At 67.7% G+C, this 25,862-nt stretch overlaps 1 protein-coding gene across 1 annotated transcript in view; it reads right to left on the reverse strand.

Annotated features, from left to right (window-relative positions):
- Positions 1-24,338, reverse strand: part of NFIC (nuclear factor I C) — a 39,609-nt gene extending 15,271 nt beyond the window's left edge. The window contains 2 exon segments of the mRNA XM_075723835.1: positions 6,069-6,600; positions 24,216-24,338. Of these exon segments, the coding sequence (XP_075579950.1) occupies positions 6,069-6,600; positions 24,216-24,245 (562 nt within the window). The 5' untranslated portion in view covers positions 24,246-24,338.
- Between the last annotated feature and the right edge of the window lie 1,524 nt (positions 24,339-25,862).

Raw genomic sequence — 25,862 nt, forward strand, 5'->3', positions numbered from 1 at the left:
GCCAGCACGGGGGGACGGCGGGTGGCGAAGGCGGGGGGCGGCAGGTGCTTGCGAGACGGAGCTCGCTCATCTTTTATTCATCGGGCACCGAACGGCACGGGGAACCGCTCTGGCCCCTTGCACCCCCAGCCCGGCACCACGGGCCACGGCCCCCCGTGCCAGGTCCCTGGCAGGCACCGCTCACCCCAGCCGAGGCCGCGGGGCTGAGCATGGGGCAACTCACTTCACTGGTGACGTGGGGCCGGGGCTGCCCCCTGCCAGCTGGGCGCTGCGGGGAAGCCGGCTGGCTCCGGCACGCCGCCGGCTCGGCGCACTGCGGGAGAGCCGGGGAAGCCCTGACCTCCCCAAGGTCGCCAGCACATCGATCCAGAGAGCTCCAGCGTGCCGAAACCGTCCCGGCTGCTGCCGCCGCTGGGCTCGCGGAGGGGCTGGGCACGGCGACAGCGGGTGCCCCAGGCGGTGACGCCGCAGGGGACAGGGATGGCTGGGGTCACCGCACGCTGGTGAGCCCCTTGCCACCCCGCGTCTGCGGCGCGCAGCTCCTGGGGACAGGAACGCAGCCCCCGTCGATCCTCCGATGTCTCATACCCTTGTGCCCCTTTGTGCCCCTTCCCGGGGGGTCTCTCCTCCCGGACCCGCGGGGGCTCTGCCTATCTCGCTCCCCTCAACCCTGGCCTCCCCGGCTGTTTGCCTGGGAGTGGGGAGATACCTGGAGCGGGAGGAGGGTTTGCACGTGTTTATCTGCGTGCTGGGGGGGTTCTCCGGCCCGCCTTCCCACCGGCGCCCAGCTCTGCGAACGGCAGAGCCCAAATATTGTGCACCCCATCAATCTCCGCACGACCCTGCTGATAAATATTTGCGTGGGGGCTGGCGGAGCGGCGCTGCCCGGGGAAATGCCTGCTCCGCCATCTGGAAGGACCACGCAGACATTTGGCACGGCCGGGCTGGCACGGCCGGCAGGCGCGCTCGGGACGAGAGCCCTGGCACGGGCTCCCCGGCAGATTGGTGCCATCTGCCTTGCGCTGCAGCCAGCGGCGAGGCTGGTGAGGGGAGATAAGGGGCTGCCAGGCGGTGGGAGACGCAGATGCTGGCACGGCGTGGAGGTCCCTGCCTCCCCCGGGGTGCTGTCCGCCGCCGGCGGCACGGCCGGCTGCACGCAGCAGCATGCCAGGGGTGCCAGGAGCAGGATGCCACCCTGGGGCCCGCCGCCTGCTTGCCCTGGGCACCCATCTGCTCCCGACCCGCACGGCCCTGGGAACGACACAGCCGGGCTCAGCTGCCAGGCACTGCCAGGGGAAGCTCACCGCGGGGCAGAGCCTTGGCCCCCGCCCCGCTGAGCCCGTCATCTGCGGGGTCCCCGCCAGCCCCACGGCACCGCAAAGGGTGCGAGGGTGCAGCACTGACCCTGTCCCACCCCCCTGGCTCCTGGAGCCTGGCCGGGATGGGGATGGGGTCCAGGGATGGGACGTGCTGGGATGGGGACACAGGGATGGGGGTGCCGGGATGGGGGGTCCAGGGATGCGGGATCCAGGGCTGGTGCATAGGGATGGGGATGCAGGGATGGGGGGTGCTGGGATGGGGGTCCAGGGACGCGGGATGCAGGGCTGGTGCATAGGGATGGGGACACAGGGATGGAGGTGCTGGGATGGGGGTCCAGGGACGCAGGATGCAGGGCTGGTGCATAGGGATGGGGATACAGGGATGGGTGGTGCAGGGATGGGTGGTGCTGGGATGCAGGATGCAGGGCTGGTGCATAGGGATGGGGATGCAGGGATGGGGGGTGCCGGGATGGGGGTCCAGGGACGCGGGATGCAGGGCTGGTGCATAGGGATGGGGATGCAGGGCTGGTGCATAGGGATGGGGATGCAGGGACGGGGGGTGCCGGGATGGGGGTCCAGGGATGCGGGATCCAGGGCTGGGTGCATAGGGATGGGGATGGAGGGATGCGGGATGCAGGGCTGGGTGCATAGGGATGGGGATGCAGGGATGGGGGGCGCCAGGATGGGGGTCCAGGGATGCGGGATGCAGGGCTGGGTGCATAGGGATGGGGATGCAGGGATGGAGGCACAAGGGTGAGGGCGCAGGGAGGGGGGGCCCACAGAGGTGGGGAGCACTGAGGTGAGGGTGCAGGGAGGGGGGCACTGGCCCCCCCAGACTGGCTGCTGCCGTCGGGAGCTGCTGGGAGGAATCTCTCTGTAATGCTTCGAAGGTCCTGGCACCATCGACTGGGGAGATTGATTACCATTTTACTGCAATGCTTTTGACTTTCACCAGCGACCTCCGAGCTCCCCCCCCCCAGCTGCCCCCCCGCTGCACACCCAGCTCTGGGCTGCAGCGCCATCCCCTCCCCCACTGCGGTGTGCACAGCCTAGCCCTGCACCCAGCCCCGCTCACATCCAGCACCCAGCCCCACACCCAGCCCCGCTCACATCCAGCACCCATCCTGCACCCAGCCCTGCTCTCAGTCCCCCAACCAACCCTGCACCCATCCTGCACCCAGTCCTGCTCCCAGCACTGCACCCAGCCCTGCTCCCAGTCCACCAACCAACCCTGCACCCAGTCCTGCTCCCAGCAGTGCACCCATCCTGCACCCATCCAGCAGCCCCCCTGCCCACAGAGGTACCGGGGGCCACCAGTGCAGGGCAGGGTGCGCTGGCGGCCAGTGCGGTGCTGCTGAGCAGGTCCAGGTGTCCAGCGCTCCCCTGCACCCCACAGCAGCCCCCCCAGAGCCAGCGGGGCTGGGACGGGGCCTCCCCCCAGCCCACCATCGCTCGTGCCTCAGTTTCCCCATGTGCACCCGGGGGCACGGAAAGCTGGGCGGCTCTTCCAGGCGGAGGGATGGGGTCAAGAAAGAGCCGAGAGGCAGAGTTGGCCCTTGGCATCGGTCCGGAGGGGGGGACACTGGGAGCCCAACCCAGGTCGGCTGCCCCCGACCCTGGGTGGGGAGAGCAGGGCTGGGGGCTCCTCCACCACCTCCCCTCCCCGGCGTTGCCAGAGCAGCGGCTGGGAAATTGTGCTGACACCAGCAAAACGGGCCGGGCGTAGGCGGGCAAGCCGAGAGCCCACGTGTTCTGGCCTGATAATGGGGGACCGCGGGGGCTGCGGGGAGCCAGAGCTGCCCGGCTGGGGGGCCCCGTGCGGGCGAGATCCCCCCCAGCCTCTTCCCGCTCCCCCCCCCCGGCCCCTTCGGGGCTGGGGGTGCTGCGGGGGGGCTGGCTGCAGGGCGAGAGGGGCAAAGGGGGAAAGCGTGCGGGAGCGAGCGTGCGGGAGCGAGCGAGGCCACGGGGATGCCCAGCGCACCCCGAGCGGTGCCGCGGCCTGGCCAGCGCAGGGTCCCACGGGCGTGGTGGCTGCCCCCGTGTCCCTCCTCGCCTCAGTTTCCCCGCCGATGCCGCAGGCCGGATAACCCCTCGCTAGCCGCAGCCCCACAGACAGCGCCCGCTGCGGGCTGGGGCTGGGCAACGCCGAGCATCCGCCCCACCGCAGCACCCCGCAGCACCCCGGGGGTCCCACTCCCGGCGCGGCTGGTGCTGCTGGCCCGTCTTGGTCCCCCTTAACCGGGGCACAGAGCGACCTTAACAGGGAAAGTGAGAGGCTGCCAGGCCTTATCGGAGAGTATTTACAGCCGCTGTGTTCCCAATTAGACAGTCAGGTGACTGCGGCTGCTGGGGACCCAGACGCTGGGGTCAAGGTCGCTGGTTGGGGGGGGGGGGGGGTGGCAGAGGGGCAGCCACCTCCCCAGGGACACCCGCCGGCTGCGGCGCGGCCAGGGAACCTGCCAGCACGGGCACCCCAGTGCGGCACGCCAAGCGATGCGGGAGACCCCATCGCAGCTGCTGCAGGGGTCCTGGTCCCTGCTGTCAGCACGGCCACCGTAGGGCTCCCAGTCCAGCATGGGGGGGCTCCCAGTCCAGCCCAGTACAGGGTACCCCCCAGCCCAGCGTGACACTATACCTCCAGCCAAGCCAGCGCAGGGTGCCCCCAGTCCAGCCCAGTATGCGGCACACGCAGCCCAGCCAGCACGGGGTGCCCCCAGCACGGCACAGAGCACCCCAGTTAAGCCCAGTACCCCATCCCAGTTCAGCCCAGCACGAGTCTCAGCCCAGCACACGACACCGCCCTGCCCTGCCCAGCAGCCACTGCCCCATCCTGCACAGGGCACCCACGCGCCCACCCCGGCCAGCACCGGGGGCCCCCCCATCGCCAGCACAGCACCCACTGTTCCCAGTGCACTGCTGGGACACGGCGGCACCAGGCCCTGTCGGGCCTCATCCTGCCTCTGAGCAGGAGAGCCACGCGCATGGGCACGGGTGCGCGGCGCTGGCACCACGCGTGCGCACATGCCAGGAGATGCGGCTGTGCAGGCAGGTCCCGGCTGCGCACGTGCGCACCCCCGCTGCTGACCGCCCGTGCCCCCCACCCGCCCAGGGTCCCACCTGGGCGCTGAGGCAGGATCTGGCCCTGGCTGTTCACTGCAAGAGGCTGTGCCCTGCTTTTCCCCAAAGCCACGAGGGCTCGGTGGTCCCCCCCCACCGCCCTGCCCGGGACATGCAGCTCCCTGGGGAGCTGGGGGTCGCATGCCCGCTGTGCCTCAGTTTCCCCAGTGAGACGCAGCGTATCCCACCGCTGGCTGGGCAGGGGCAGAACCACCTGCGCCTGCCCGTGCCCACCATGATCCACGGTGCTGGCACCCCCTTTGCTGGGTCTGCTGGCACCGCAGTGCCCTCCGCGGTGTCGCTGCTCGTCCCCGGGCCCTGGCCAGTGCCGGGCAAGGAGGCACCAGCCCCACGCTCCCCCCCGCCGCGGTGTCGATGGGGATGGGCTCACAGGGCCGGGGGGCACATCTGGGGGGCATCACCCAGCGCTGTGGGTGTGTGCAGGGGGTTGCTGCCAGGAGGCGACCGATGTCCTGGTCCCTGCACGCCCGGGCAACCTGGCCTGGTCGGGGGGGCTGCGAGCCCCTCGACCGCCCCTTGGGGCTGCACGTCGCAGACCCCCCTGGCTCTGCATCACCCCTGTGAAACTGAGCCCTGCCCTCGCCCGCGGGGATCACGCAGCATCTCCTCAGGCTCCTCACCCACCTGGGGGTGCTGGGGGATGTTGGGGTCCGCGGGGGACCCCAGCTGCTGGGTGGGTGTCTGTGCCAGCACGGCACCAGCCGGGGACAGCAAACCTGTCCAGTTAAAGTACGATCTGACCCGAGCTACTACTACGAGCTTCCCCTTCCCGACATGCGGGGAGGTGGTGCGAGTCGGCAGCAAGGACGATGGCTTAGGGACCCAATCCTCTGAGCCTGGAAACCACCGTCTGCCCTGCCCACCATGCCTCAGTTTCCCCCTTTCGATCGTCAAGGCTTTGAGAGCGGGTCTGACCCTCCCTGCTGTAGTGAAACCAGCCCAGTGCTCCCAGCGGGTCTGTGGGACCCCCCGGGCAGGGAAAGGGCAGGGGAGCAGCATCCCCTCGGCGCACAGCAGAGCTGCTGCGGTTTGCCCCCACTGGTGTTATCGCTGCCCCCTCCCCAGCCGGCCTTGGCCGCTCCTGTCCCTGCCTCGGTCACCTGCCCGGCGAGGGGCTGGCACTGCAGCCCACGGCAAACTGGTGCAGCTGGACCATGGCAAACTGGCACGGCTGGAATGCTCCCAGCTCCAGCCCTCAGGGGATGTGCCAGGAACAGGCTATCCCTCCCCTGCCCACGCCACCCACCGGCTCCTCACCGGGCTGCCTGTGCCAAGACCCTCCTCTGGGTATGCCCAGAGCCCGGAGCACCCCAGGGACCGCTCGCCTCCTCCCCTCCCTGGCACACAGCTCCCGGGGCAGCCAGGACCCGTCCAGCTGGAGGAGAGGTGCAGCGTGGGCAGGGTGGGGGGCACCCCCTCGGGCAGCAGTTTGGAGGGAGGGGAGCACTGGGCTCCGCTTTGCAAGGTCTGTGACGGGAAACGTGTCCCCGAGCCGGAGCTGGGGATGGGACGGACATTGGGGGGGACAGGAAAGCTGGAACAACCCCGCCCAGGGAGCCGGCTCCGGTGGGGCCGCATCCTGGCTCTGCCCCACGGCGGACAAGCACCCACCTCTCTCGCGGACGAAGTAAGCCAGGTAGAGGTCGAGCTCCTTGACGGAGACGCTGATGTGGTGGGGCTGGACGCAGAGGATGGGGTTGGTGCACTGGCCCGACTTGACCAGGCGCTCGCCGTCGGTGCTCTCCAGCGGGATCCCTTTGAAGAGGATGACCATGACCAGGTCCAGCCGCCACACCTTGTCTGCCTGCCGCAGGCAGTCGATGCGGCGCATCTTCCCCTTCTGGTCGGGGTTGGAGAGGACGCAGCACGAGGGTTTCTTGCCCGTGATGGAGAGCACGAAGTCCTCGCGGCACTCAGGCCGGATGTCCTTGCGCAGCTTGGCCAGGAGGCGCGAGGCCCATTTCTGCTTCACCTCCGGCTTCTCGCTCAGCAGCTCGTCCTTCACTGCCCTCTCCTCATCCTTCGTCATCCTCTTCTCGTGCTTCTTGAAGTACTTGCGCTTGCGGGCCTGCAGGTTGAACCAGGTGTAGGCGAAGGCCCGGACGTGGGGGAGCAGCGCCTCGATGAAGGGGTGGAATTCATCCTGCGGGAGCAGAGGGAGAGGTGGTCACTCCCGGCCGAGCCCCCCCACACCCATCCCGGGACGGCTGGGGAGCCCGCAGGGACCCACTGGGGACATCCCCACCGGGGACATCCCCGCCAGGCTGCATCCCAGCGCAACCAGCAGGAAGAGCTGTGGCCGAGGCGCGTGCTTGCCGGGGACGGGGAACCCCTCCCCATGCAGCAGGATCCCCCCCCCAACCCAGCAGCCCCCCATAAATCCCACTGACTGCGACGCTCCCAGGCCAATAACCTGCCGGGCGTGGCTGTGGCATACCGGAGCCGGCAGCGCCGCGGAGGGGCAGGTGCTTGCGCAAGGCAGCACCCGGACCCTCTCCCCTTCCCACCCACGCGTGCCGGGATCTCCTCCCGACAGGCGCAGAAATCCCGCCTGACATCGCGCCCGCTGGAGCCGCCGACGCCAGGCGCTGCCAGACTGCAGCACCCAAGGGACGGGTCCCCCACATCCCCAGCATCCCGGGCGCTCCTGCACGGGCTGCGGGTGCCTTGGACCTCTCCGCTCCCTCTGGGCCAGTGGGAAACTCCCCCAGTTTGCCCCAGTTGCGGCCAGCCTGGTGGCTGGCGCCCGGCCCGGTGCACAAGGCGTGCTCTGACTGCCTTTTTCCATTTGGCGAGTGCTGCTGGATGGGTCCGGCCCCAAAAGAAAACAAGGAAAATGCATCCCCCTCCCTGGCCCCTCCTTCCCACAGACCATTTTTTTTTTTTTTTCCCCTCAGTTCGGAAAATCAGTGCTTCCTGGCTGGGGGGCCCACAACCCCCCCGGGGGATGGAGAGGTGTCAGGAAGCCCTCCCGGCGGGGATCGGCATGGCTTGGAAAACGGCAAAGAGAGGGCCAAGCATCCCTGTGCATGGCCAGGGCAGCAGCAAGCTGGTCCACGAGGGCAGGATTTGGCCCTCGGGATCCCTCATGACGGGCGATGATGTGGAGGAGGAAGGAGCGCAGCTTGGCGCTCGAGTCCTGGAGGCTGCCAGGGCCGGGCAGGGGGTGGCTGGTGGCAGCCACCGCCGTCGTGCCCGGGTTTGGGTTACTCTCCCAGCGGGGAGGGACCCAGGAGGCAGCTGCGGGCAGGAGTCGGGGAAGGATGGAGCCCCGGCAGTGGGATGGGCAAGCGGCTCCGGAGACGGCGGCAGGGCCTGCTCATCCCGGGGCAGCGATGCCATTCCCCAGCAGAAGCAGCCCCATCCCAAAGTGACCATGCTTGGAGGGAACAGTGTCACCTCAAGCAGGCTCCCGGCAGGGACCGGCCCCATGCAGACCCCGCTAACTCCTGCTCTGCCCCGAGGCCAGCACAGACCCCATTAACCCCAAACCGGCCCCTGCACAGCTCCTACAAAACCCCAGACCCGCTCCCCCGGCACAAGCCCTGCCAACAGCCAGCGCAGGTCCCGCGGCGCAGCCCCGGTGTCCCCTGCACAGACCCTGCCGTGAGCTGGCACAGACACCCCGGCACAGACCCTACCGACCCCTGAACCTGGCACTGACGCCAGTAACTGCCAGCACCAAGCACCAGCACAGCCCCACTAATCCCCAAAAGCCTCCCCAGGCGCAGACCCCGTTATTCACCAGCACAGACCCATCACCCCAGCGCGGACCCCGCCGGGGCCCCTGCTCCGGACCCAGCTTCACCAGAGCCGTGACCCCATGGGTGCCCCCCAAACCCCGCAAAGGACAGGGGACCCACCCTTGCTGGGGAACCCATTCCACCCGTGGGGACCCAACCCTGCCGGGGGACCCATCCTGACCCTGGGGACCCATCCCAGTCATCCCGCCGGGGAAACACGTCCCTGCCTCGTGGACCCGTCCCCACCGGCTGCTCCTGGGGCGGCTGCAGCCCCACGCGGCCGCAGGGTCTGGTTCCCTCCCCAGCAGCAGCCGCTAATTCAGTGCAGCTGGGCAAGGGCTGGGCATGTGTCTTAAATCAGGGAAGAAGGTCAAAGAAAAGTAAGACAGGAGCCGAAAAAAGCAGCAGCAAGTTCCAAAAACAATACTTGGCCGGGGCGGTGGGCGGCTGATCTTCCTTGGTGGCCGGTTATTCAGACGAGCCCTACAAATTGCTGCCATCCCCCGGCCCCGCCACCCTCCCCAGGCAGCCGGTGGCAGGGCTGACCGCAGTGCTGGGGCGGGGGGCACCGCGCCATTGTCCCCGTCCCTGCCCTCCCGCCGGGCACTGCCACCCCGGGCACCGCTGCAGGGATGGCGGGCAAGAGCAGGGCCGTCCCTGTTGGGGGAGGCAGCACCCTTGGGCGCTGCTCACCCTCACTGCGAGGGCCAGGGGACGCTCGGTGCCCTGCCACAGGCCGGCAAGCGCGAGCCCCGCTTTCTGTGGGGCTCTGAGCAGATGCCAGCTTTGCCCTCCCTCACCGCGGTGCCGAGGATGTTCAGAGCCCGCTCAGACCCATATCTGGGACCCCCCAAAAACCCGCTGCGTGCAAAAGCCCCTGTGGTCCTTGGTGTCCCCGAAGCCGTCGTTGCCCCACCCCACCCCCCCCCCCCAAGATTACGGCGGGACGGGAGCTGCGCCGAAAGCCGATCAGCCGCTCGCCAACTTTCCCTCCCGCCCAGCTTATCCCGCGCCGAGATGCCGTTTCGAGTTAAGCTGCTTTAGCGGGGCCACGCGAGGGTGGCCGGGGGGGCACCGGGACAGCTGGTTGCACGGGTGGGACGGCTGCAGCTGGGTGCCGAGGGCACAAACTAGAGGATTTGGGGAGCGTCCCTGTGCCCTGCATCCCCGCCACGACGCCGGCACCGTGCAGCCAGCGAGCCGCTCCGCTGGGCACGCCGCCCCGGCTGACACCGGCTAGCTTCGCACCCAGCGCCGCTTCAGAACGCAAAGGCAGGGACACGCTTTCCGTCTGTCCCATCCCCGATCCCCGCCGGCCCGGCCAGCAGCACGGAGCGCCGGCAAGGGGCTGGTTAAGTGTTTCTCCTGCTGTTTTTCCTTTGCAAGGCTGGGAAGCAGAGACGTGCTGCAATACCCCAGACGAGGCTGCTCCCGGGGCATTTCCGGATGGGAATCTGGCAGCAGAGCCTGCGCTTGGGCCCCATCCAGCCCGGGCTTGTAAAGCCCCGCGACCCGGGGAGGAGCACGCCTGCGTCGGGGTGCTGCTGGCCCTGGCACAGGGCCCCCCTCGCGCCCCTCTCCCAGGGACTGGTGGAGCGCTGACTTTCCACGCCAGACGCTGCGAGGGGAAACTGAGGCACGGGTCAAGCCTGGCCGTCCTGGTGTCCGTCCTGCGTGGAGCGGGGGAGGGGAAGGAGCGATGCTCTGCGCGGAGCCAGGCACGCCGTGCCAGGATTAACTCTGCAGCGGCAGGGAGCTGGGGGGGGGGGCACAGCCGCGGCGCTGCCTCGCCCCGTGCTCCAGCCTGTCCTCACCGCCTCGCCTGGTGCTGGGGCTCCGCACCTGGCTGTGGCGGGCGCTGTCCACCCTGGGGACAGTGGGGGATGCTCTGTGCCACTCAGGGACACGGCGCCAGGCACGGGCACCATGGCCGGGCACTGCGGCACGGGCTGGCCGGGCCTCCAAGCATCCTCCGCTCCAGCGCCTTGTCCAAACAGGTTGGGCTTGGTGAAACAGCCTGAATTTTCCAATGAAAAAACGTTTCCTCAGGAAATTCCCAAGCAGTTTTCACAGAGGGAGGACAGGGGCAGAGGAGGAGGAGGAGGAGGGGGACGGGAGCGGTCAGTCACCTCAGCAGCAGGTTTTGCTCCGCACCAGCACGGCCCCGGCCCCAGGGAGGAGCGGGATGCCATCCCCACCGCAGGCAGAGTGACGCGGGGCGACCTCACCGCATCCCAGCCCTACGGGGACCACACAGGGTTTATTTTATGAAAGGATGCTCAGCCCCCCCGCCAGCCAGCCACACACCTCCAAACTGCTGCCGGCTCCCATGGCCGCCGCTCCTGCCAGGTCCCACTCCCCGCGGCCGCACGAGCCCAGGCAGGGGCTGGCAAGTTCGGCGCTGGGTGCCGTGCCCCCAAGGGAAGCCTTGGTGTGGTGGCGGCGGGGGGGGGCGGGGGCGATGCAGCCGGAGAGATTCTGGCAATCCTGAAAATCCCGAAATCCTGGTACCCAAAAGGGGCACGGCGGGGACTTGCTCCTCGCCCCAACCTCAGCTTCCCCTCGCCGCAGCCTGCGGGTGCCCTGGGCACGGACGAAACGCTCTCGCGTGGCCCCGGCAAAGCCTCCAGTAGCCGCTTCTTAACTGTTCGCTGAAGCGGCTCTTGGTAATAAGTTAACCTGGTAATGAGACCTGTTGCCGAGACAGATGCAAATGATTGGGAAGTGCTCATTAGAGGGGATGGAAGGAGGCACTTAGGCCCTGAAAAGCACCCAGCCCTTCCCGGGGCCGGCCCTGCACCGTATTAGAGCCCATTTTACAATAATTGCTCCAGAGGAGGAAATCTATTTGGATTCATCATGAAGTATTTATTAACAAGAGCTTATTCATAATTTTTGCTGCTCGCCAGCATGGCGCGGCCAGGGTTCCCGGCCTGCTCGGCAAGTCCTAACGAGGTTTCCCCGGCGCTGGTGAGCGGCACTGCCGTGCTGGGAGGGGGGAAACTGAGGCACGCCGGGCGCAGGGCAGCGGGAGGGAGCAGGGCAGCAGCTGGAGTTCCCCGGAAAGCAGATGGGGACGGCACGAGCTGTGCCGGCCTCACCCGCGCACACCCGGCCCCACAGCGGAGCTGCCCATGGGGCAGAAAAGGCTGTCGCAGTCACGCTCCCCCCCCAGCTCCCGGCAGCGGCAGCTGAGCCGAGGTGGGGACGACCCAGCCCTGTGCTTGCAAAACCCCTCTTGCAGCCCGCGCCGGGGCACGGAGCCCCGGTGCCTGGGGCAGCCCGGCCAGCTGGCACCGCTGGTGCAGGCGGAGGTGAAGGCAGGGCACGGTGCAACCTCCCCGCCGCTCCTCTTCCCAGACCCCGGGGCTTTTTTTCCCCCAGAGCCGCCAGCATCCTCCAGCCAACATCCCTGCATGGCTCAGGGCTGCGTATGGGCTGGACTGTACCCACAGCGTGCTCCGGATGCGGCCACCCTGTTGGGAGAGTCAGCCAGGATGGGTGCAAGGCCAGAAAGGGGCTCCCATGCTTCATTTACTGCCGCGACGCTCAGCCCCACTCAGAATCAGACCCGGAGGTGGCAGATGGGCTAATAAAGCACCCGGTGCCCACCCCTCACCCGGGACCACCGCAACCCCGGACCCCTCGCCGCGCTGCCCTGGGCTCCCCGCGCCTGGTGCTGCCCAAAAGCACCCGGCTGGGTCCTTTGAGCCATCCCGGAGCAGGCAGGTCCCTGCCCCCCCGCCGGCGCCGCGAGTGCCCCGTGCCAGGCCGGTGCCCGCCTGCCTGCGCCTACGTGCCGGGGCGGGAGGCGATGCCGGCGCTCGCCCTCGCAGGTGGTGCGGCTGCAAGCGGGGGTGCGGGGAGCACGCTGAGGCCGCCGCCGCGGGTCACGGGAGGCCGCGGCAGGCAGCAAACCTGCCAGTTGCTTTGGAAAACAGCAGGAAGAAAAGCAGCTCTCTTTGCAGCCCCGGGCTCAGGTGCCAGCGCTGCCTGGGCCCGCGCCAGCCGGCACAGCCCTCCCCGGGGAGGCAGCGCTGCTGGCAGACAGCGGCCGGGGGTGGCCCAGGTGGGCTGAAGCCGGTGGGGGCTTCTCCGGCGGCATGCTACGTGCCCCAACCCTGTGCCCATCACCCTGCCTCCGGTCAACTAGCGTTGCTGGTCCCCAGCTTTGCTAAATACAGCCCAAACTGGGGAGCGGCGCGCCCAGGGTGTGGGGAAGGGGTAAGGATGCCCCGGGGATGGCACCCAGCAGCGGCACAGCCAGCAGCGGCGGGTGGAGGAGCTGGGAGGGCACTGGGGAGGGAGCCCCGGTGGTGGGAGCGCCCAGGGCCGCTCACGGCCTTCCTGCAGACTCACTCGGTTCCCCCAGCTGCCTCAGTTTCCCCAGGCGCCGCCTCTGCCCGTCCCCCTCGGGCTGCGGGAGCCGACAACTCAGCTGCTTCCCCGGGGTGACCCCACCTGTCCCGAGGGTGTGACGCTGCCTTTCTAAAGACGGGGAAACTGAGGCACGGCACCCGCCAGGCCAGCCCGGAGGAGAGGCAGGACGCGACGGCAGCTGCTGGGGTCCGGGGAGAGCCCTGCGAGCAGCACAGGGGGAGCACGGAGGGGACCCGGCCCGTGGCCAAGGAAACGTCCCCCCGCCCCGGGAAGCATCCCGTGGCCGGCAGCGCTGGGGCCACGTGGCTTCCCAGCCGAAACCCCCCTGGGGATCCAAGGAAGGGAAATGTTTTATGGAACTGGAAAAAAAAAACGCTTTGCCAACAGGCCCCAGCGCTGCCAGCTTCTCCGCCCAGCCCTGCGTCAGCACGGGGCCCTGGGGGTGGCCCACTCCCCCCAGCCCCGCTCCCGGCACACGGCGGGGACTGCGGCTGTGGGGGGGGCAGCGCTGGAGCCGTGCCCCAGGCCCAGCGCTTCGCCCACCCCAGACCCCAGGGCCCCAGCCCGGCAGCTGCTGGGATGTGACGCAGGGACAGCGGCAGCTTGCAGCCCCAGGAGCGCGGAGAGAAACTGAGGCAGGAGACGCCGCGGGGCCGGCAGCGCCGCGTTCGCCCCGGGGGGGGCAGGCAGCAGGCAGCCCCAGCTCAGTGTCCCCCCCAGCACCGAGGAAGCCGGGACCAGGCAGAGCCCCCCAAGCTCCCCTGGGCCGAGCCCAGGGCTCTGAGCCCGGCTTTAGCCCCTGACGCAGGAGGTTTTATTTCCCTCCCAACATATTTTTAGCCCTGCCTGCTCCGTCCTGGCCTTTCCGAGGGGGATTAATTCCCACCCCCCACCATCAGGCACCATTAAAGATGTGGGGGTGCAGAGAGTGGTCCCCAACTCCCTCCCAGGGGTGCATGCCGGGCGGGGGGAAGGCACCGGGGTGTCTCTGCACCCCACGACGGGGAGCACTGCGATGGGCTTGCAGCGCTCGCCCCGCTGCAAATCCAATCCCTGGCGGGCTGGAGCAAGTCACCAGTTAAAAATAGCCCCGGCCTTTCGCTGAGGAGCCGGCGACCTTGCGGGAGGATCGGCCGCCCCCGGGGCCCCGGCGGTGAAGAGTTCACGGCCCCTCCTGCAGCCCCGTCGCCTCCGCCGCGCCACGGACGTGCCAGCGGTTCAGCCTCCGCTCCGGCACCTCACGGGCTCCCCAGGGGTTGCGGACGCCCCGCCAGGACCCTCTACCTAGGGATGGGGAAACTGAGGCGCAGGGCGGCGACAGGCTCTCCCGGAGAGCAAAGGGAGACGCGGGCGACCCCAGAGGGTCAGTGCTGCCTCGAGCGAGGCCGGATCCTGCGCCCTGATCGCTGAGGGACGGGACTGCTTTAACGGGGAGGGGGGTTCATCCGCTTTCGGCAGTTCAGCTGAGCCTTCCTGGGGAGATTCAAAGGCTGAGCCCAGCCGGGCCCTATTTAGGGAGGGTTTTGGATGCCTCCCAAGCAGCAGGAGCGGGGGCCGGCCCGGACAAAGGGACTCTGTTCAGGACGTTGGGCTCCAGCGGTGCCCGGCGTGGAGGCTGGTGGCCGTGGCCGGTCCCCTTGTCCCCCGCGTGACGAGTCAGCACCTGGGGCTGGGGCGGGGGGTGAGCACCCCTCTCCCGCGCCGGGTGCTGTTCCCCACCTGGGGGTAAACTGAGGCACTGGGCAGAACCGTCCTTGCCTCCCGGGCTGCCACTGAAACTGCTAAGTGACACTGCCGTACCGCGGAGACGGCCGTGCCAACCTGCCTCGTGACGTGGAGTCCACCAGCCACCCGCCCTGGGCTACTTGCCCGGGCTGGCCCTGGGCCATCCCGTGGGGGAGTCCAAGGTCCCTTAGCGGGGCCGGGCGTTCCAGCAGCCAATACCCCAGCCACCGGCTCCATGGCGGAGCAGAAGGAAAAACCCCCCGTCAGGCCAGATCCTGCCAGCTTGATGCCGTGACGGGGCGCAGGGCGGTGCCAGCGGGGTGCAGTGCTGCCAGCACCCCAGGTCCTGGGACCAGGGAACCTCCCACGTCATCTGAGCCCCCCCCACCGCCCGCCCCAGGCCCTGGGGGGCTTCGGAAAGCCCCAAGGCTTGGGGGCTGCAGCGCTGTTACCAGCCCGCGCACGCTTGCACGCTCCCCGCCGCACGTAGAGCCCCAAGTGCCCACGTGCACACCCATGGGTGCTGGGCACAGAAACGCCAGGGATGGGGACCGGCTGAACGGGCAGGGTCCTCACCGCGGTGCTGCCGGGCGAGCTCTGGCTAGCCGGCTCCTGCCTCCATACCCACACAGGACACAGCGAGGCCACGGCTCGGCCCTGGCGCTGCTGCCGGCGACTCCCCTCGCCGACCAATTCACCACCACAAGGCCAGGAGGCTGGCGAGTGCGTCCTGGTTCCCTCCGGCGGTACCTCAGGATGCGATGCAGTCATCGCTAATGCATCTGGACTCATTTACGGGGATGAGAAAATGTTTCCAGGTTTCCCACAAAGTCCCATTAAGATCCCAGTCCCACTCTATTTTTAGTGCCTTCATCAACAACGCCTTCCCGAGCCACCCCGGCGCTCCAGGGCCCCGCGGGGCTGGCGGGGGCACCCCGGGCACGCGCCCGCCTTTGCGGGGAGCGGAGCTGCGCCGGCTGGAGGGGGCGAACCCCGGCCCTGCGCTCCCCGACCCAGCAGCTTTGCCCCCGTGGATGGGGTGGGGATGCCCCAGCCCAGCTTTCGCTTGAGAGCAGCTGAGGAAGGCAACTCGGGAAACAACAGCGAAAGCTGCCCCCGGTCCCCGCGTTGACCACGGAGCCCCAGGCTGTGGGGCCCCGCTCACGGCTGAGGATGGAGAGGGGGCAGTGGCGCCGGGAGATGCTCGGTGGGGCCGGGCACGCCGGTGGCCGCGCGTCCCTGCAGGCACAGGGTGATGCGCTGCAGCACCGGTTTGTCACCTGGCGATGGCCGGCGGCTGGTGGGCCACCCCCCCGCCAGCAACCCCCGGCGCCCTGGCAGTGCCCCCTCCCCGAGGCAGCGGGTGCCCACGGGGCTCGCGCTGGAGCTGCCGAGGGCACGCACGGATCCTGCCCTTGGCCCTGCACCCTCCCGGGCTATCTATAGCCATGACCTCAGCGGGAGCCGGGGCAGACGCCCGGCCGCGCATCCTCCCTTCTTGGCAGGGCTGCTGCCACAGCCCCCACCCGGTAAAGAGCCGCCAAGCCAAGGCTTTTATCCCATCCACTCGCTAATCCGACGGGATTTGGTGTCAGGGGCTGCCCACGGGTGGCTCGCAAAGGCTGTTTCCAGGGGGGGGCTCAGCCAAGGGATGGAGAACGCCAGCCGGCAAGGGCAGGCGGCGGTGCTGGGTGTCAGCGCCTTGGGTGACAGTGTCCCACCCTGGGGGCTGGACGAGAGGGGATGTGGGCGACCCAGCTCTGAGGAGGTCGAGCAGGGGCCGTCCCCGTGCAGGCAGGGGTGACCTGAGGACACCCCGCAGCTGCGCCCCGCAGGCGTCGGGGTCGCAGCCTCCCGCAGAGCCGGGGGGGGCGTAGGGAGGGACCCGCTCGCTCTCCGCCGGCTCACCCGGGGGAAGTGGGGAAGGGGTGGCCCAGAGGAGGGGAATTTCCCCGGCTTTTTTCTCCAACAAACTCCTCGGCTTGTGCAATTAGAGAAATTTGTTTAACAAACTCCCGGGGGAGCGGAGCGGGAAGGTGGGGTGGCACGCGGCCAGGGGCGCTGCTCGCACAGGCCCGCTCCCTCCCCACCCGCGCCTTTGATCAGCGGCGCACTTCGCCGGGGAGAGGAGCGGTTCCCTGCAGCCAGACGGCGGCCGGAGCCGTGCTGTGCCGCGGGAAGCGCCTCGGCCCCTGCGGATGTGCTGCCCGCGGCAGCCCCCCGCCCCAGCCGCGCGCCCCCTCGACCGGCGCTTCGCAGCCCCCTCCGCTCGCTCACCCCCATCCCACCGCCTCTCACGCTTGCCGGGACGGCACCGCCCCGGCACCCCGCCGTACCGTCGTGCACGGCCCCCAACCTCCTGGGCCACACGTGCGCACCTCTGCGCGCGTCCTGGTGCGCCCGTGCGCGCGGCGTCAGCTGGCGGGCAGGCGCAGGCTCTGGGCGCGCGCTCGCGCACGCTCGCGCTCGCTCTCTTTCTCATGCGATGCCATTTCCATCAAAAACCCTTTACTCTGCACTTTTTGCCAGCGCCACTTCATTGGTATTCACACCGCGCCGCTCGCCTGTCCTGGCGCGCAGGTTACTAAAGGAGATTTTGTGGCGCAGCGCATCGGGGGTCACATTACATCCCGCGCCGTCTCGCTTTCCCGAATCGCCGGCAGGAGCCAGGGGACGCCGGGAGCGGGGTGCGGGATCCGGCACATCGCAGCTCCCGCCAACCAACCGTGGGACGAAGCAGCCCCGTCGCCCGTCGTAGCGGGGCGAGGCGGGCTGGCGGGCAGCGGGGAGCTTTGCAGCAAACAGCGTGACGGGTGGCTCCCTGGGGAGGGCCGCAGGTCACCGGCACTCTCCGTTCTCCCTGGCAGCCCACCGTGCCTGGCGCAAGGTGGGAGCGGTTGGCAAAGCAGGGCTGGAGCAGAGCGCGGGGTGCGCGCTTAGCGCTGCCATCGCCCTCGCCGCCGCCATCGCCCTCGCCGCCAGTGCCCGCACGAGTCCTGGGTGGCACCCACCGTGTCCCCGGCGGGACCGTGCCCCGGGATGGCGTCCTCGGGTGAGGAGGGAGCAGCGGCGGCCTCTCATTTCGGGGCTGGTTCCCAAAAGGGGAAACGTCTGTGTGGAAAATCAACATTTCTCTCTCTGAGTTTTTTTTTTTTTTTTCCTTTGAAAGCAAAAATATTTCTTGGTTTTTCATGATCAGAAACATGTTGGGGGTTTTTTTTGGACAACAGCCGGTCAAATACCGTTTCCCCGCGAAGGGAATGCAGGGGCCCTTTGCAAGGAGAGCAAAAGCCTTCTTAAAAAACAAGATAAAACCCCCAGTTTTTTAAAAAATCCACCCAGCCAGGGACTCGTACAAACTCCCGGGGAAGAGAGGTCAGCAGGATGGCCGGATCCCGGCATTCCTGTGCCAGGCAGCGCTGCCCAAGGGTGCTGCAGCCCCTCCTGGAGCGGCGGAGGTGGCAGGGAGGGCGATGCCCACGGCAGGCAGTCCAAAGCCTGGACCTGGGGATTTTGCCCAAAATGCTGATTAGAGCTGGCTGCTGGCCGGGGAAGGGAGGATTAATGCGCTTTTAAAGCAGCAGCAAGTTAACCGAGAAATCAATCCTTGGCAGGGGCTGGCCCGCAGGTCCCCCAGCGCGTGAGCGCTGCCGCACCTGGGCTGCGGGATCCTTTCCCAGCTCCTCTCCAGGACTTGGGAAGCGCCGGGCCTTGGCGGCCAGCGCAGGGCGTTGGGTCCCGGCCAAGCTGGCACAGCGCGGAGCGGCCGCGGGGGATGCCTGCCCAGGGCCGACGTGATGGATGGCGAGCCCAGCTGCCCGCCCGGGTGCGAGCCAGGCCCCGGGATGCCCGTGGGGACCCTGCGCATCCCCACCCTGCAGCTGACACATCCTGGGGATCTGCGTCCCCTCCCCGAGGGTGACACCGTCTCAGGGTGCCCAGCTAGCCAGGGCACGGAGGGACGCTGAGCTCAGGCTCTTGCCTGTGCCCATTTGGTGCATCGAAAGCCTCCAAAGGTGCTTTGGTACCCAAGACCCGCGAGGGTTTGGTGCTGGGTGCTTCTGGTCCCCTGCGAGGCTGTGCCCCTCGAACGCCCAGCCCCAGCTGCCATGCCTAGCCATGCCACTGGGGTGTCACCGGTGATGCCACGCGGCGCCGGCCTGGCCCGGCCCGGCAGGGCCGAGCACCCCTTGCCGCCCTGACCGCTCCCCATCGCCTTTGCCGCCCTGCCCTGACCTGCCTGGCACGCACCGGGGTGCCGCAGGAGAAATCCCCGCCCCGCGGGTCCCCAAGGAGCAGATCACACCCCTGCCACCCCGAGGCCCTGCCTGCACCCCCCGGCTCGGGTGCAGGGACTGGGAGGGATGGGAGCCCCCCCGGCCCCCTCCCGCGAGCGCTCAGCCCCCTCGGCAGCGCTCAGCGCCGGCACCGCCATCCTTGCGCAGGAAGAGCCACAGCACGGCTGGGGGCGGCAGGCAGCGAGCCAGCCGCGCAGGGAGATATTTTGGCTCCCCCCCAGCCCTCCTTCCTCCCCTCCAGCAAGGGACCCCGGGGATGCTCCCCATCGCCGCCACCGTCCCCATCCCTGCCAACCAGGGCTCGGCGCGGCCCCAGGACAGGTGCAGCCACGCCGGGAGTGACGGCGGGCACGATGGGCACCCCTTGGGCTGCGGGGAAGCGTCTGGGGGCCAGGCACAGGGAAGGGCTGGTGTAGGCAGCGCTGGGCAAGGACAGCTGGCAAGCAGGCAGCACAAGCCATCCTCATCCCCAGGGCCATCCTCAACCAGCCCCAGCCTTGCAGGGCTCTGCATCCATCACCCCCAAAGGCAGGGGACACTGTTCCGCCTCTCCCTCTGGGTGCCAAACCCACCTCTGCGCCCTCCCCGCCGCGCACACCTCGAGGCCGGGACGGCTCTCGCCGCCATCGGGGCAGTTTTCCCCCGGGGCTCCCGAGCTTTCCACGCTGGGGCTGCCCAGGGCTCCCCGCGAGTCCCTTTCACGCGCTTCGCTGCGCCTTGCCAAGGGAGCGTGGCCGGTGCGGCCGGCCCTCGGCACGGCTCCTCTGCCCACCGAGCCTCGCCACGCCGGCACTGCCCCGTCCACGCCCCGCCGCACGCTGCAGCCACCCCTGCAAGAGGGGAAAAGCCACCGGGTCAAAGCAGGCTCAGGCTACGGCTCCCAGCATCTGTCCCCAGCCCGCCTGGGCCCGGGGGAATAAAAAAGCACCAAAGTGAGCTCTTCCTTGCTCGCTTCCAGATAAACGGGCAGCGAGCTGGGCCCCAGCGGCTGGGCTTTGTTCAGCGAGCTGCAAAAGCGCGCGCGCGCTCGCAGTGCTGGGCACGCGGTGGGTTCACTCCCTGCCCCGGTACGGAGGGAAACGCAGGCAGGGAGGGAACCGTGGGCAGGGAGGGAAGCACAGGCAGGGGCAGAGCTGCCCGGGAAGGTGAATTATTGGCGGGCGCCTCGGCGCGCTGGAGGAGGGCAGCTGATTTATTGTGCGAGGCCCCAGACAAGTTCAAGGTGATGCGGTGGAGAGCGGCGCAGCGCGAGCACCGGCCACCCGGCCGCTCGGCTCTCACCCGGCGGCGTCTCTCGTGCAGCAGGCCTTACCCTGCCCACCACCCCGCGCGCCCATCCCAGCGCTCCGATCCAGCTCCATAAACCGCACTTAAAACGGGATCTGTTTCTCCCGGGCGAGGATTTAAGATCAGACCAGGCAGAAGCAGCGGGGTCCTCGGCAGCGCTGCCGGTGCGAGCAGCGGGGCAGGGCTAGCCGGGGCAGGCGGGCACGGCGCGGTGGGCGCCTCGCGGGGAAAGCAAGGATCTCCCGAAGGTTGCATTTAAAGAACGGCCTCATTGTTTTTCCCAAACAATACTCAGCAGATGGGAGAATTGAAAGTGTGTTGCAACCTTCCCTCTCTCCCCCCGCCATGCCCGGCTTGCTGCTCCCATCCTTTGGCAGCCGATCTGAGCTCCTGGCTAGAACCCAGTTCGCCGGAGCTACTGGTGGAGGGGGCGAGCACCGGTGCTCCCCTCTCTCGCTGAAAAGCCGCAGCGCTTTCGGGAAGGAGGTTTGCCAAAGGATGCCCTGGCGAGGTGTGCCCAGCACCCAGCTCCCCGCTACGGCCACAGGCCGAGGCAGTGGTGGCAGCCGGGCGACGAGCAGAGCTGACCAGCGGCAGCTGGGGAGAGGCGAGTTCCCCTTCGGCGCCCAGGAGACGCGGCTGTGACCGGGCCACGTGGCTGCGACGCCGCTTACAGCCCAGCTCCGTCCCCCGGGCACCGCGGCATGCCCGTTTCCCTGGGCGCTGACGGCGTTTGCCGGTACAGAGCTTTGTGCCGGGCCAGCTTGGCCGGGCTGCTCCCCGACGCCCCCGGGACCGGGTGCCGCCGGCTACAGCGCACGCAGGGGTTCGTGCCTGGCAGTGTGGGCACATCCCCTCTGCACCGAAACCAGTCTCCAAGGATGCATCCGAGCAAAGCGGTGGGAGCCAGGCGTCCCGCCGGGGCCCAGCTGGACACCCTCTCCCAGACCCCAGTGGACCCGTGGGGCCCGGGAGAGGGGAGGGGGTCTCTGGCCGGACCCCAGCGGAACGCCCAGCTCCCACCGCTCCGGCCGCCTTTGGGGCCAGCTCCCATCTCACCTCACTCCCAGGCTACAGGTACCAGGGTTGGGGCTCAGGGAGTGCCAGAGATGAGCCAGAGGTTTGCAGGAGCATCACTGGTCATAAAATTTGCACATCTCCCGCCCCAGGAGCATCCCAAATTCTGCCCTCCTGCCCCACTGCAGATCCAGGAGCTGGGGATAACTGTTAGAGCTCCGGAAACGCTGCCGGCTCCTCAGCAGCGGCTCCCGAGGGACACACGTGCGGGGCCAGCGGCGGGTGCTTAGTGACGGGGTTATTTCGGAGTCCTGGCAGCCAGAGCCCCCCCCCCGCTTCCCTGTGGGCAGGGTGAGGCCTTGTGCGTGGCAGCAGTGCCGGTGCCGCTTCCCCGCTAATCCGGGCAGCTCCCTCTCGACTTCCCGGTCTGTCCCTGAGTGGGGACCGGGGTGAGCCAGGGGAGCGGGAGGAAGTCCCCAAAGCAGGGACAGAGAGCCGGGAGGGCACAAAGTCACCCTCCCTGCCTGACGGGAGACTCGGCCGAGGCCCCGGCTGGGAGCGTGTCGCGGACGATGCCTTTGCCAGGGCTATTTCGGTGCCGCTGGGCTGCCAAGCCCCGGCTTGGACTAGCTCCGGCCGGGAAGGGCGGCTGCCCGAGCGGTAGCCGGGGTCTGAGTGGCCGTGCCGGGCTCGAGGGGCCGGCAGCGGCGGTAGCGGTGGGGAGATGCGCGAAGGCAGAGGCAGGGCGGCTCCCGCGCACGTTCCAATGTATCCACATCACCATCCACGGCTCCCGAGCCCGGGCGAGCCTCCCCGCCGCGCGGGTGGGATGGGAACAGCTCGGCTGGCGGCGGGGGGAGCGGTGGGGGGGCCGGATCCCGGAGGTGCAGACGATGTCTGATCCCATCCAAGCCGGGCTGGATTGGAGCTGAGGCTACGCCAGGGCAAGGGGGGCGAAACCGGAGCCTTCCCCGCGCAAAGGCGGCGGGGTGGAGGCTGGGATCCGCGGAGGAAAAACCAGCTCCCCCCCGTCGGCTGGGCGAAGCGCTGGGAACAGCACGGGTTTGTGAGCAGAACGGCTCCTGCCAGCCCCGGCCCAGCCGGCCAGCGACCGCACGGCTTCCCACATCAGACCAGCGCTGTTAGCTGGCAACAACAGGCTCTGCCAAGCCAGTGCCGGCTGGAGACTGGGATGGTAGGGACGTGGTGGGACCCCTGGGAAGGACGGAGTCGCGGTGGGAGAGGAGGGGAAGAAAAGAGAGGAAAAAAGAGGGGGAAAAGAGGGAAAGAGGGAAAGAAAGAGGGAAAAAGGAAAAAAGAGGGAAAAATTGAGGGGGAAAAAAGAGGGGGAAAAAGAAGGAAAAAAGAGGGAAAAAAAGAGGGGAAAAGGGAAAAAAAAGAGGGAAAAAAAGAGGGGAAAAAAGAGGGGAAAAAAGAGGGGAAAAAAGAGGGGAAAAAAGAGGGGAAAAAAGAGGGGAAAAAAGAGGGGAAAAAAGAGGGGAAAAAAGAGGGGAAAAAAGAGGGGAAAAAAGAGGGGAAAAAAAGAGGGGGAAAAAAGAGGGAAAGAGAAAAGAGGGGGAAAAAGAGGGAAAGAGAAAAGAGGGGAAAAAAAAGAGGGAAAGAAAAAAGAGGGGGAAAAAAAGAGGGAAAGAGAAAAGAGGGGGGAAAAAAAAGAGGGAAAGAAAAAAGAGGGGGAAAAAAAGAGGGAAAGAGAAAAGAGGGAAAGAGAGAAACAAAAAGCAGTAAGAGAGTAGAAAAGACAAAAAGACAGACTGAGGTGTGACCCTTGCCAAGCCAACCACGCAGCGGCGAGCACCATCCCCGGGGTCACTTGAGCAGCCCCAGCGCTGCCCACCCTTGCCCGTGCCCAGGTCGGTGCCCGTGCCCGTGCCAGTGCCGTCGCCAGCCTCACCACGCCGCACCGCACCCAGGGAGAGCCAGAGACGAGGCCGGGCCCCGCGGTGCCCTCTGGCACGACGCAGGTGCCGCGGGGCTGCCGAGGGGACCCCCGCGAGCCCCCCGGCGCAGCTGAGTCCAAGCCTCCGAGGTGGGGCCGGATCCCGCCGCGGCTCCGGCCCAAGGGATGAGGTCTGGCAGGAGAATCCCCGGCGCAGGCACGGGGTCCGGCGGCGGCACCCTCCCCCACCGGAGCGGAGCCCTCGTGGGGTACGGCACGAGGCCAGATTTGGAGCGGGCAGCGGCCGCCAGCAGGGAAGAGGTTACGAGCCCGGGGCAGGGGGGGGGAAGCTGCCTGCTCAATAATTAAATAAATATCAGCGATCAATAAGGACAGAGCAAAGGCAGAGCCACAGCGGTCGTGGTACAGGCGAGGGGGGGTCCCTGACGTCTCACCCCGCTGTGGCCGTACCGGCCGTGGGGGAGAGACGTCGGGGACGCCCCCCTTGCCCGCACCGTGGGCCCTGGCACGGCCACCCTGCCGCGCGCCACCAGGCCACGTCGGCGTGGCCTGGAGTGACACCAGCGTCCCCACGCACACGGCACGGGGCCGCCCCTCAAACGCCCCCACGCGTGGACAGGGGCCGGCATCGCCCCTCACCCCAGAGACCGAGGGGGTGCCCCCCACATCCTGCCGTGCGCGACCCCCACCGCCCTCTCGCCCGCCAGCGCGGCATGGCGCGGCCGGTTGCAAATTGTCTGAAACTTGGAGGATTTGGGGGAAAAAAGCCTGTGCCCCCCCCCCACCCCCTTGCACCCCACCATGTGCAGCTGGGCTGGCAGCGGTGGGGGGGGGGGGAGGAAAAAGTTTCACACTACGCAAGAGGTGGCGCGGCCGAGAGCGAACCCGCAGAGCGCCAAGCCCCCCCCCAGCCTCCCCGAACCCAACCGGGGACCCCCCGCATCCCACCGCGTCCCCCCGCAGCCCCAAAGCCGGCGGCTTCCCCACACCACCCACCTCCGGGCACAGCGAAAAAAAAAAACAGAACCCAAACCACAACACAACCTCCCCCCCCCCGCCCCAAGTGAAAGCAGAGGCAGAAAAAACCCCAAAAGCACCAGAAACACCCCAAAAAAAACCCTAAAAAAGGCGCGGGGGGTGGGGGGAGCAAGAGGGAAACGCGGCTTCTCCGAGCAGCCCCGCACCGGCCCCAACCCGCCCTTTCCCTGTTATGATTATTTTTATCGGGGAGGGGGGGGGAGATTGTTTTTTCTTTTTTGCTTTTTTTTTTTTTTGCTTTTTTTTCTCTCTGGTTTTTTTTTTTTTTTTTTTTTTTTTTTTTGCATTGCAACTGTAAAAGTCTGTTGCGGCCAAGGGGGGAAAATTGGGGGGACGCGGGGGGGCCGGTTACCTGGGTCAGGCAGAGAGGAGACGAATACATCCCGAGCCGTGCTGGGAAAGTGGCTAATTGCAGGGCTGAGACTCGAGGCGTAAAAGTTACTGAGTCATTTCGGAGGCTGGAGCAGTCCGGGCGTTTTTTCTCTCTCTCTCCTCCGGAGCGGCTCTGCGGGGCCCGGGGGGGGGCGGCCGGGCAGGGGGGGGCGGCCCCGCGGGAGGGGGGGCCGAGGAGGAAATAAAAAGGGTCCAACTTCCACCCCCCAAAAAAAAAAAAAAAAAAAAATTAAAAATAAAAAGCAAAATTTCCCCCCCCCTGGCAAATAAAGCGCTTTTTTGTTGGTGGTGGTTGTTTGGGGGATTGGCGGGGGGGCGTTTTAAAGAGGCAAAAGGCTCATCTTCGCCCGGGGGGGCCGGGGGTCCGCACCCGGCCTGCAGGCAGGGGCGGCGGGGAAGTTAGAGGGGAAGCGGCTCCATCCGAGACACGGGCAGCGGAGAGAGGGAGGAAAGAAAGAATGAGAAAATGAAAAAAAAAAAAAAAAAAAAAGGAAAAAAAAAAAAAAAGGAGCGAGGAATGAAGTGACGTTATGAAAAAAGCCCATCCCAAAATATTACATCCCATTTAAAGATGTAGGAACCCCCTTTGGCTCGCAGGGCCGAGGCGCTGCAGGGCAGGGGCGAGGGGGGGGCACACGGGCCGCCCCCCCCCGCGGGTCCGGGTCCCCCCGAGCCCCGGGGCCGTGCCCGGGCCGGGCAGCGCGGCCGCGCCGGGCCAGCTCGCCCATTTTTTGTTGGTTTGGGTCTTTTAAAAAAATTTTTTTTTTTTTTTTTTTTTAAATAAACGGAACCAATACGGCGAGGAGAGAGAAAAAAACCTGCAGATTCATGGGCAACTTCTGGGCAGGGGGATGCCCCCGCACCCCGCCGCATCCCCGCTCCTCCGCGGCCGGGCGCTGCCCCCCCCCCCCCCGTTATTTCACCACCGGCCGCGGCTCGACGCTCGTCCCCGGTGCCGCGGGGGGGGAAGCGCCGCGGGCAGCCCCCCCCCCCCCCCCGAGCGCACAAAGAGAGAAAGAAAGAGAAAAAGCGGAGCCCTGCGCCCAGCAAACTCCAAACCGCAAGTTCTCACTCCAGAAACACCACCGCCACCAAGCAATTCTGCAGGCTTTAATAAAAGCTAATTAGAGAGCGAGCGAGGGCGAGAGCCACGTACAGAAAAACAAAGGGAATCCCCGGCTCCTAATTGTGAAAGTGAGTGTCAGCCCTGCAGGATGGCGGGCGCAGCCTCCCGGCGCTGCCGATCTATTTCGGCCCGCTCTCACCTCCCCTCAGACACGCACAGACGGCTGGGTTTGGTGTTTTTTGGGTTTTTTTTTTTTTTTAATTGCTCCCCGCAGTGACCGAACCGCGGGCAGGGGCCGCTCCCGGCTGCGGGGCCGCTCCCGGCTCCAGCCCCGCTCCGCTCCCGCTCCGGTCCCCCCGCTCCGCCGGGCAGGGGCCCCGCCAGCCCCGCTCCCCGCCCCGCTCCTTGGCGCTCGCAACTTCTGCCGGCCCCCGCAGGACGACCTGCGCCCGGGGCTTTGGGGGTCCATCCCCCCCCCGGTTCCCCCGCATTCAAAGCACCCCCGGAGGCAGCCCCGCTCCCGCGGGATGCGGCGGCTCC

This window comes from Pelecanus crispus, chromosome 20, assembly GCF_030463565.1.
Source record: "Pelecanus crispus isolate bPelCri1 chromosome 20, bPelCri1.pri, whole genome shotgun sequence".
Taxonomy (NCBI): domain Eukaryota; kingdom Metazoa; phylum Chordata; class Aves; order Pelecaniformes; family Pelecanidae; genus Pelecanus; species Pelecanus crispus.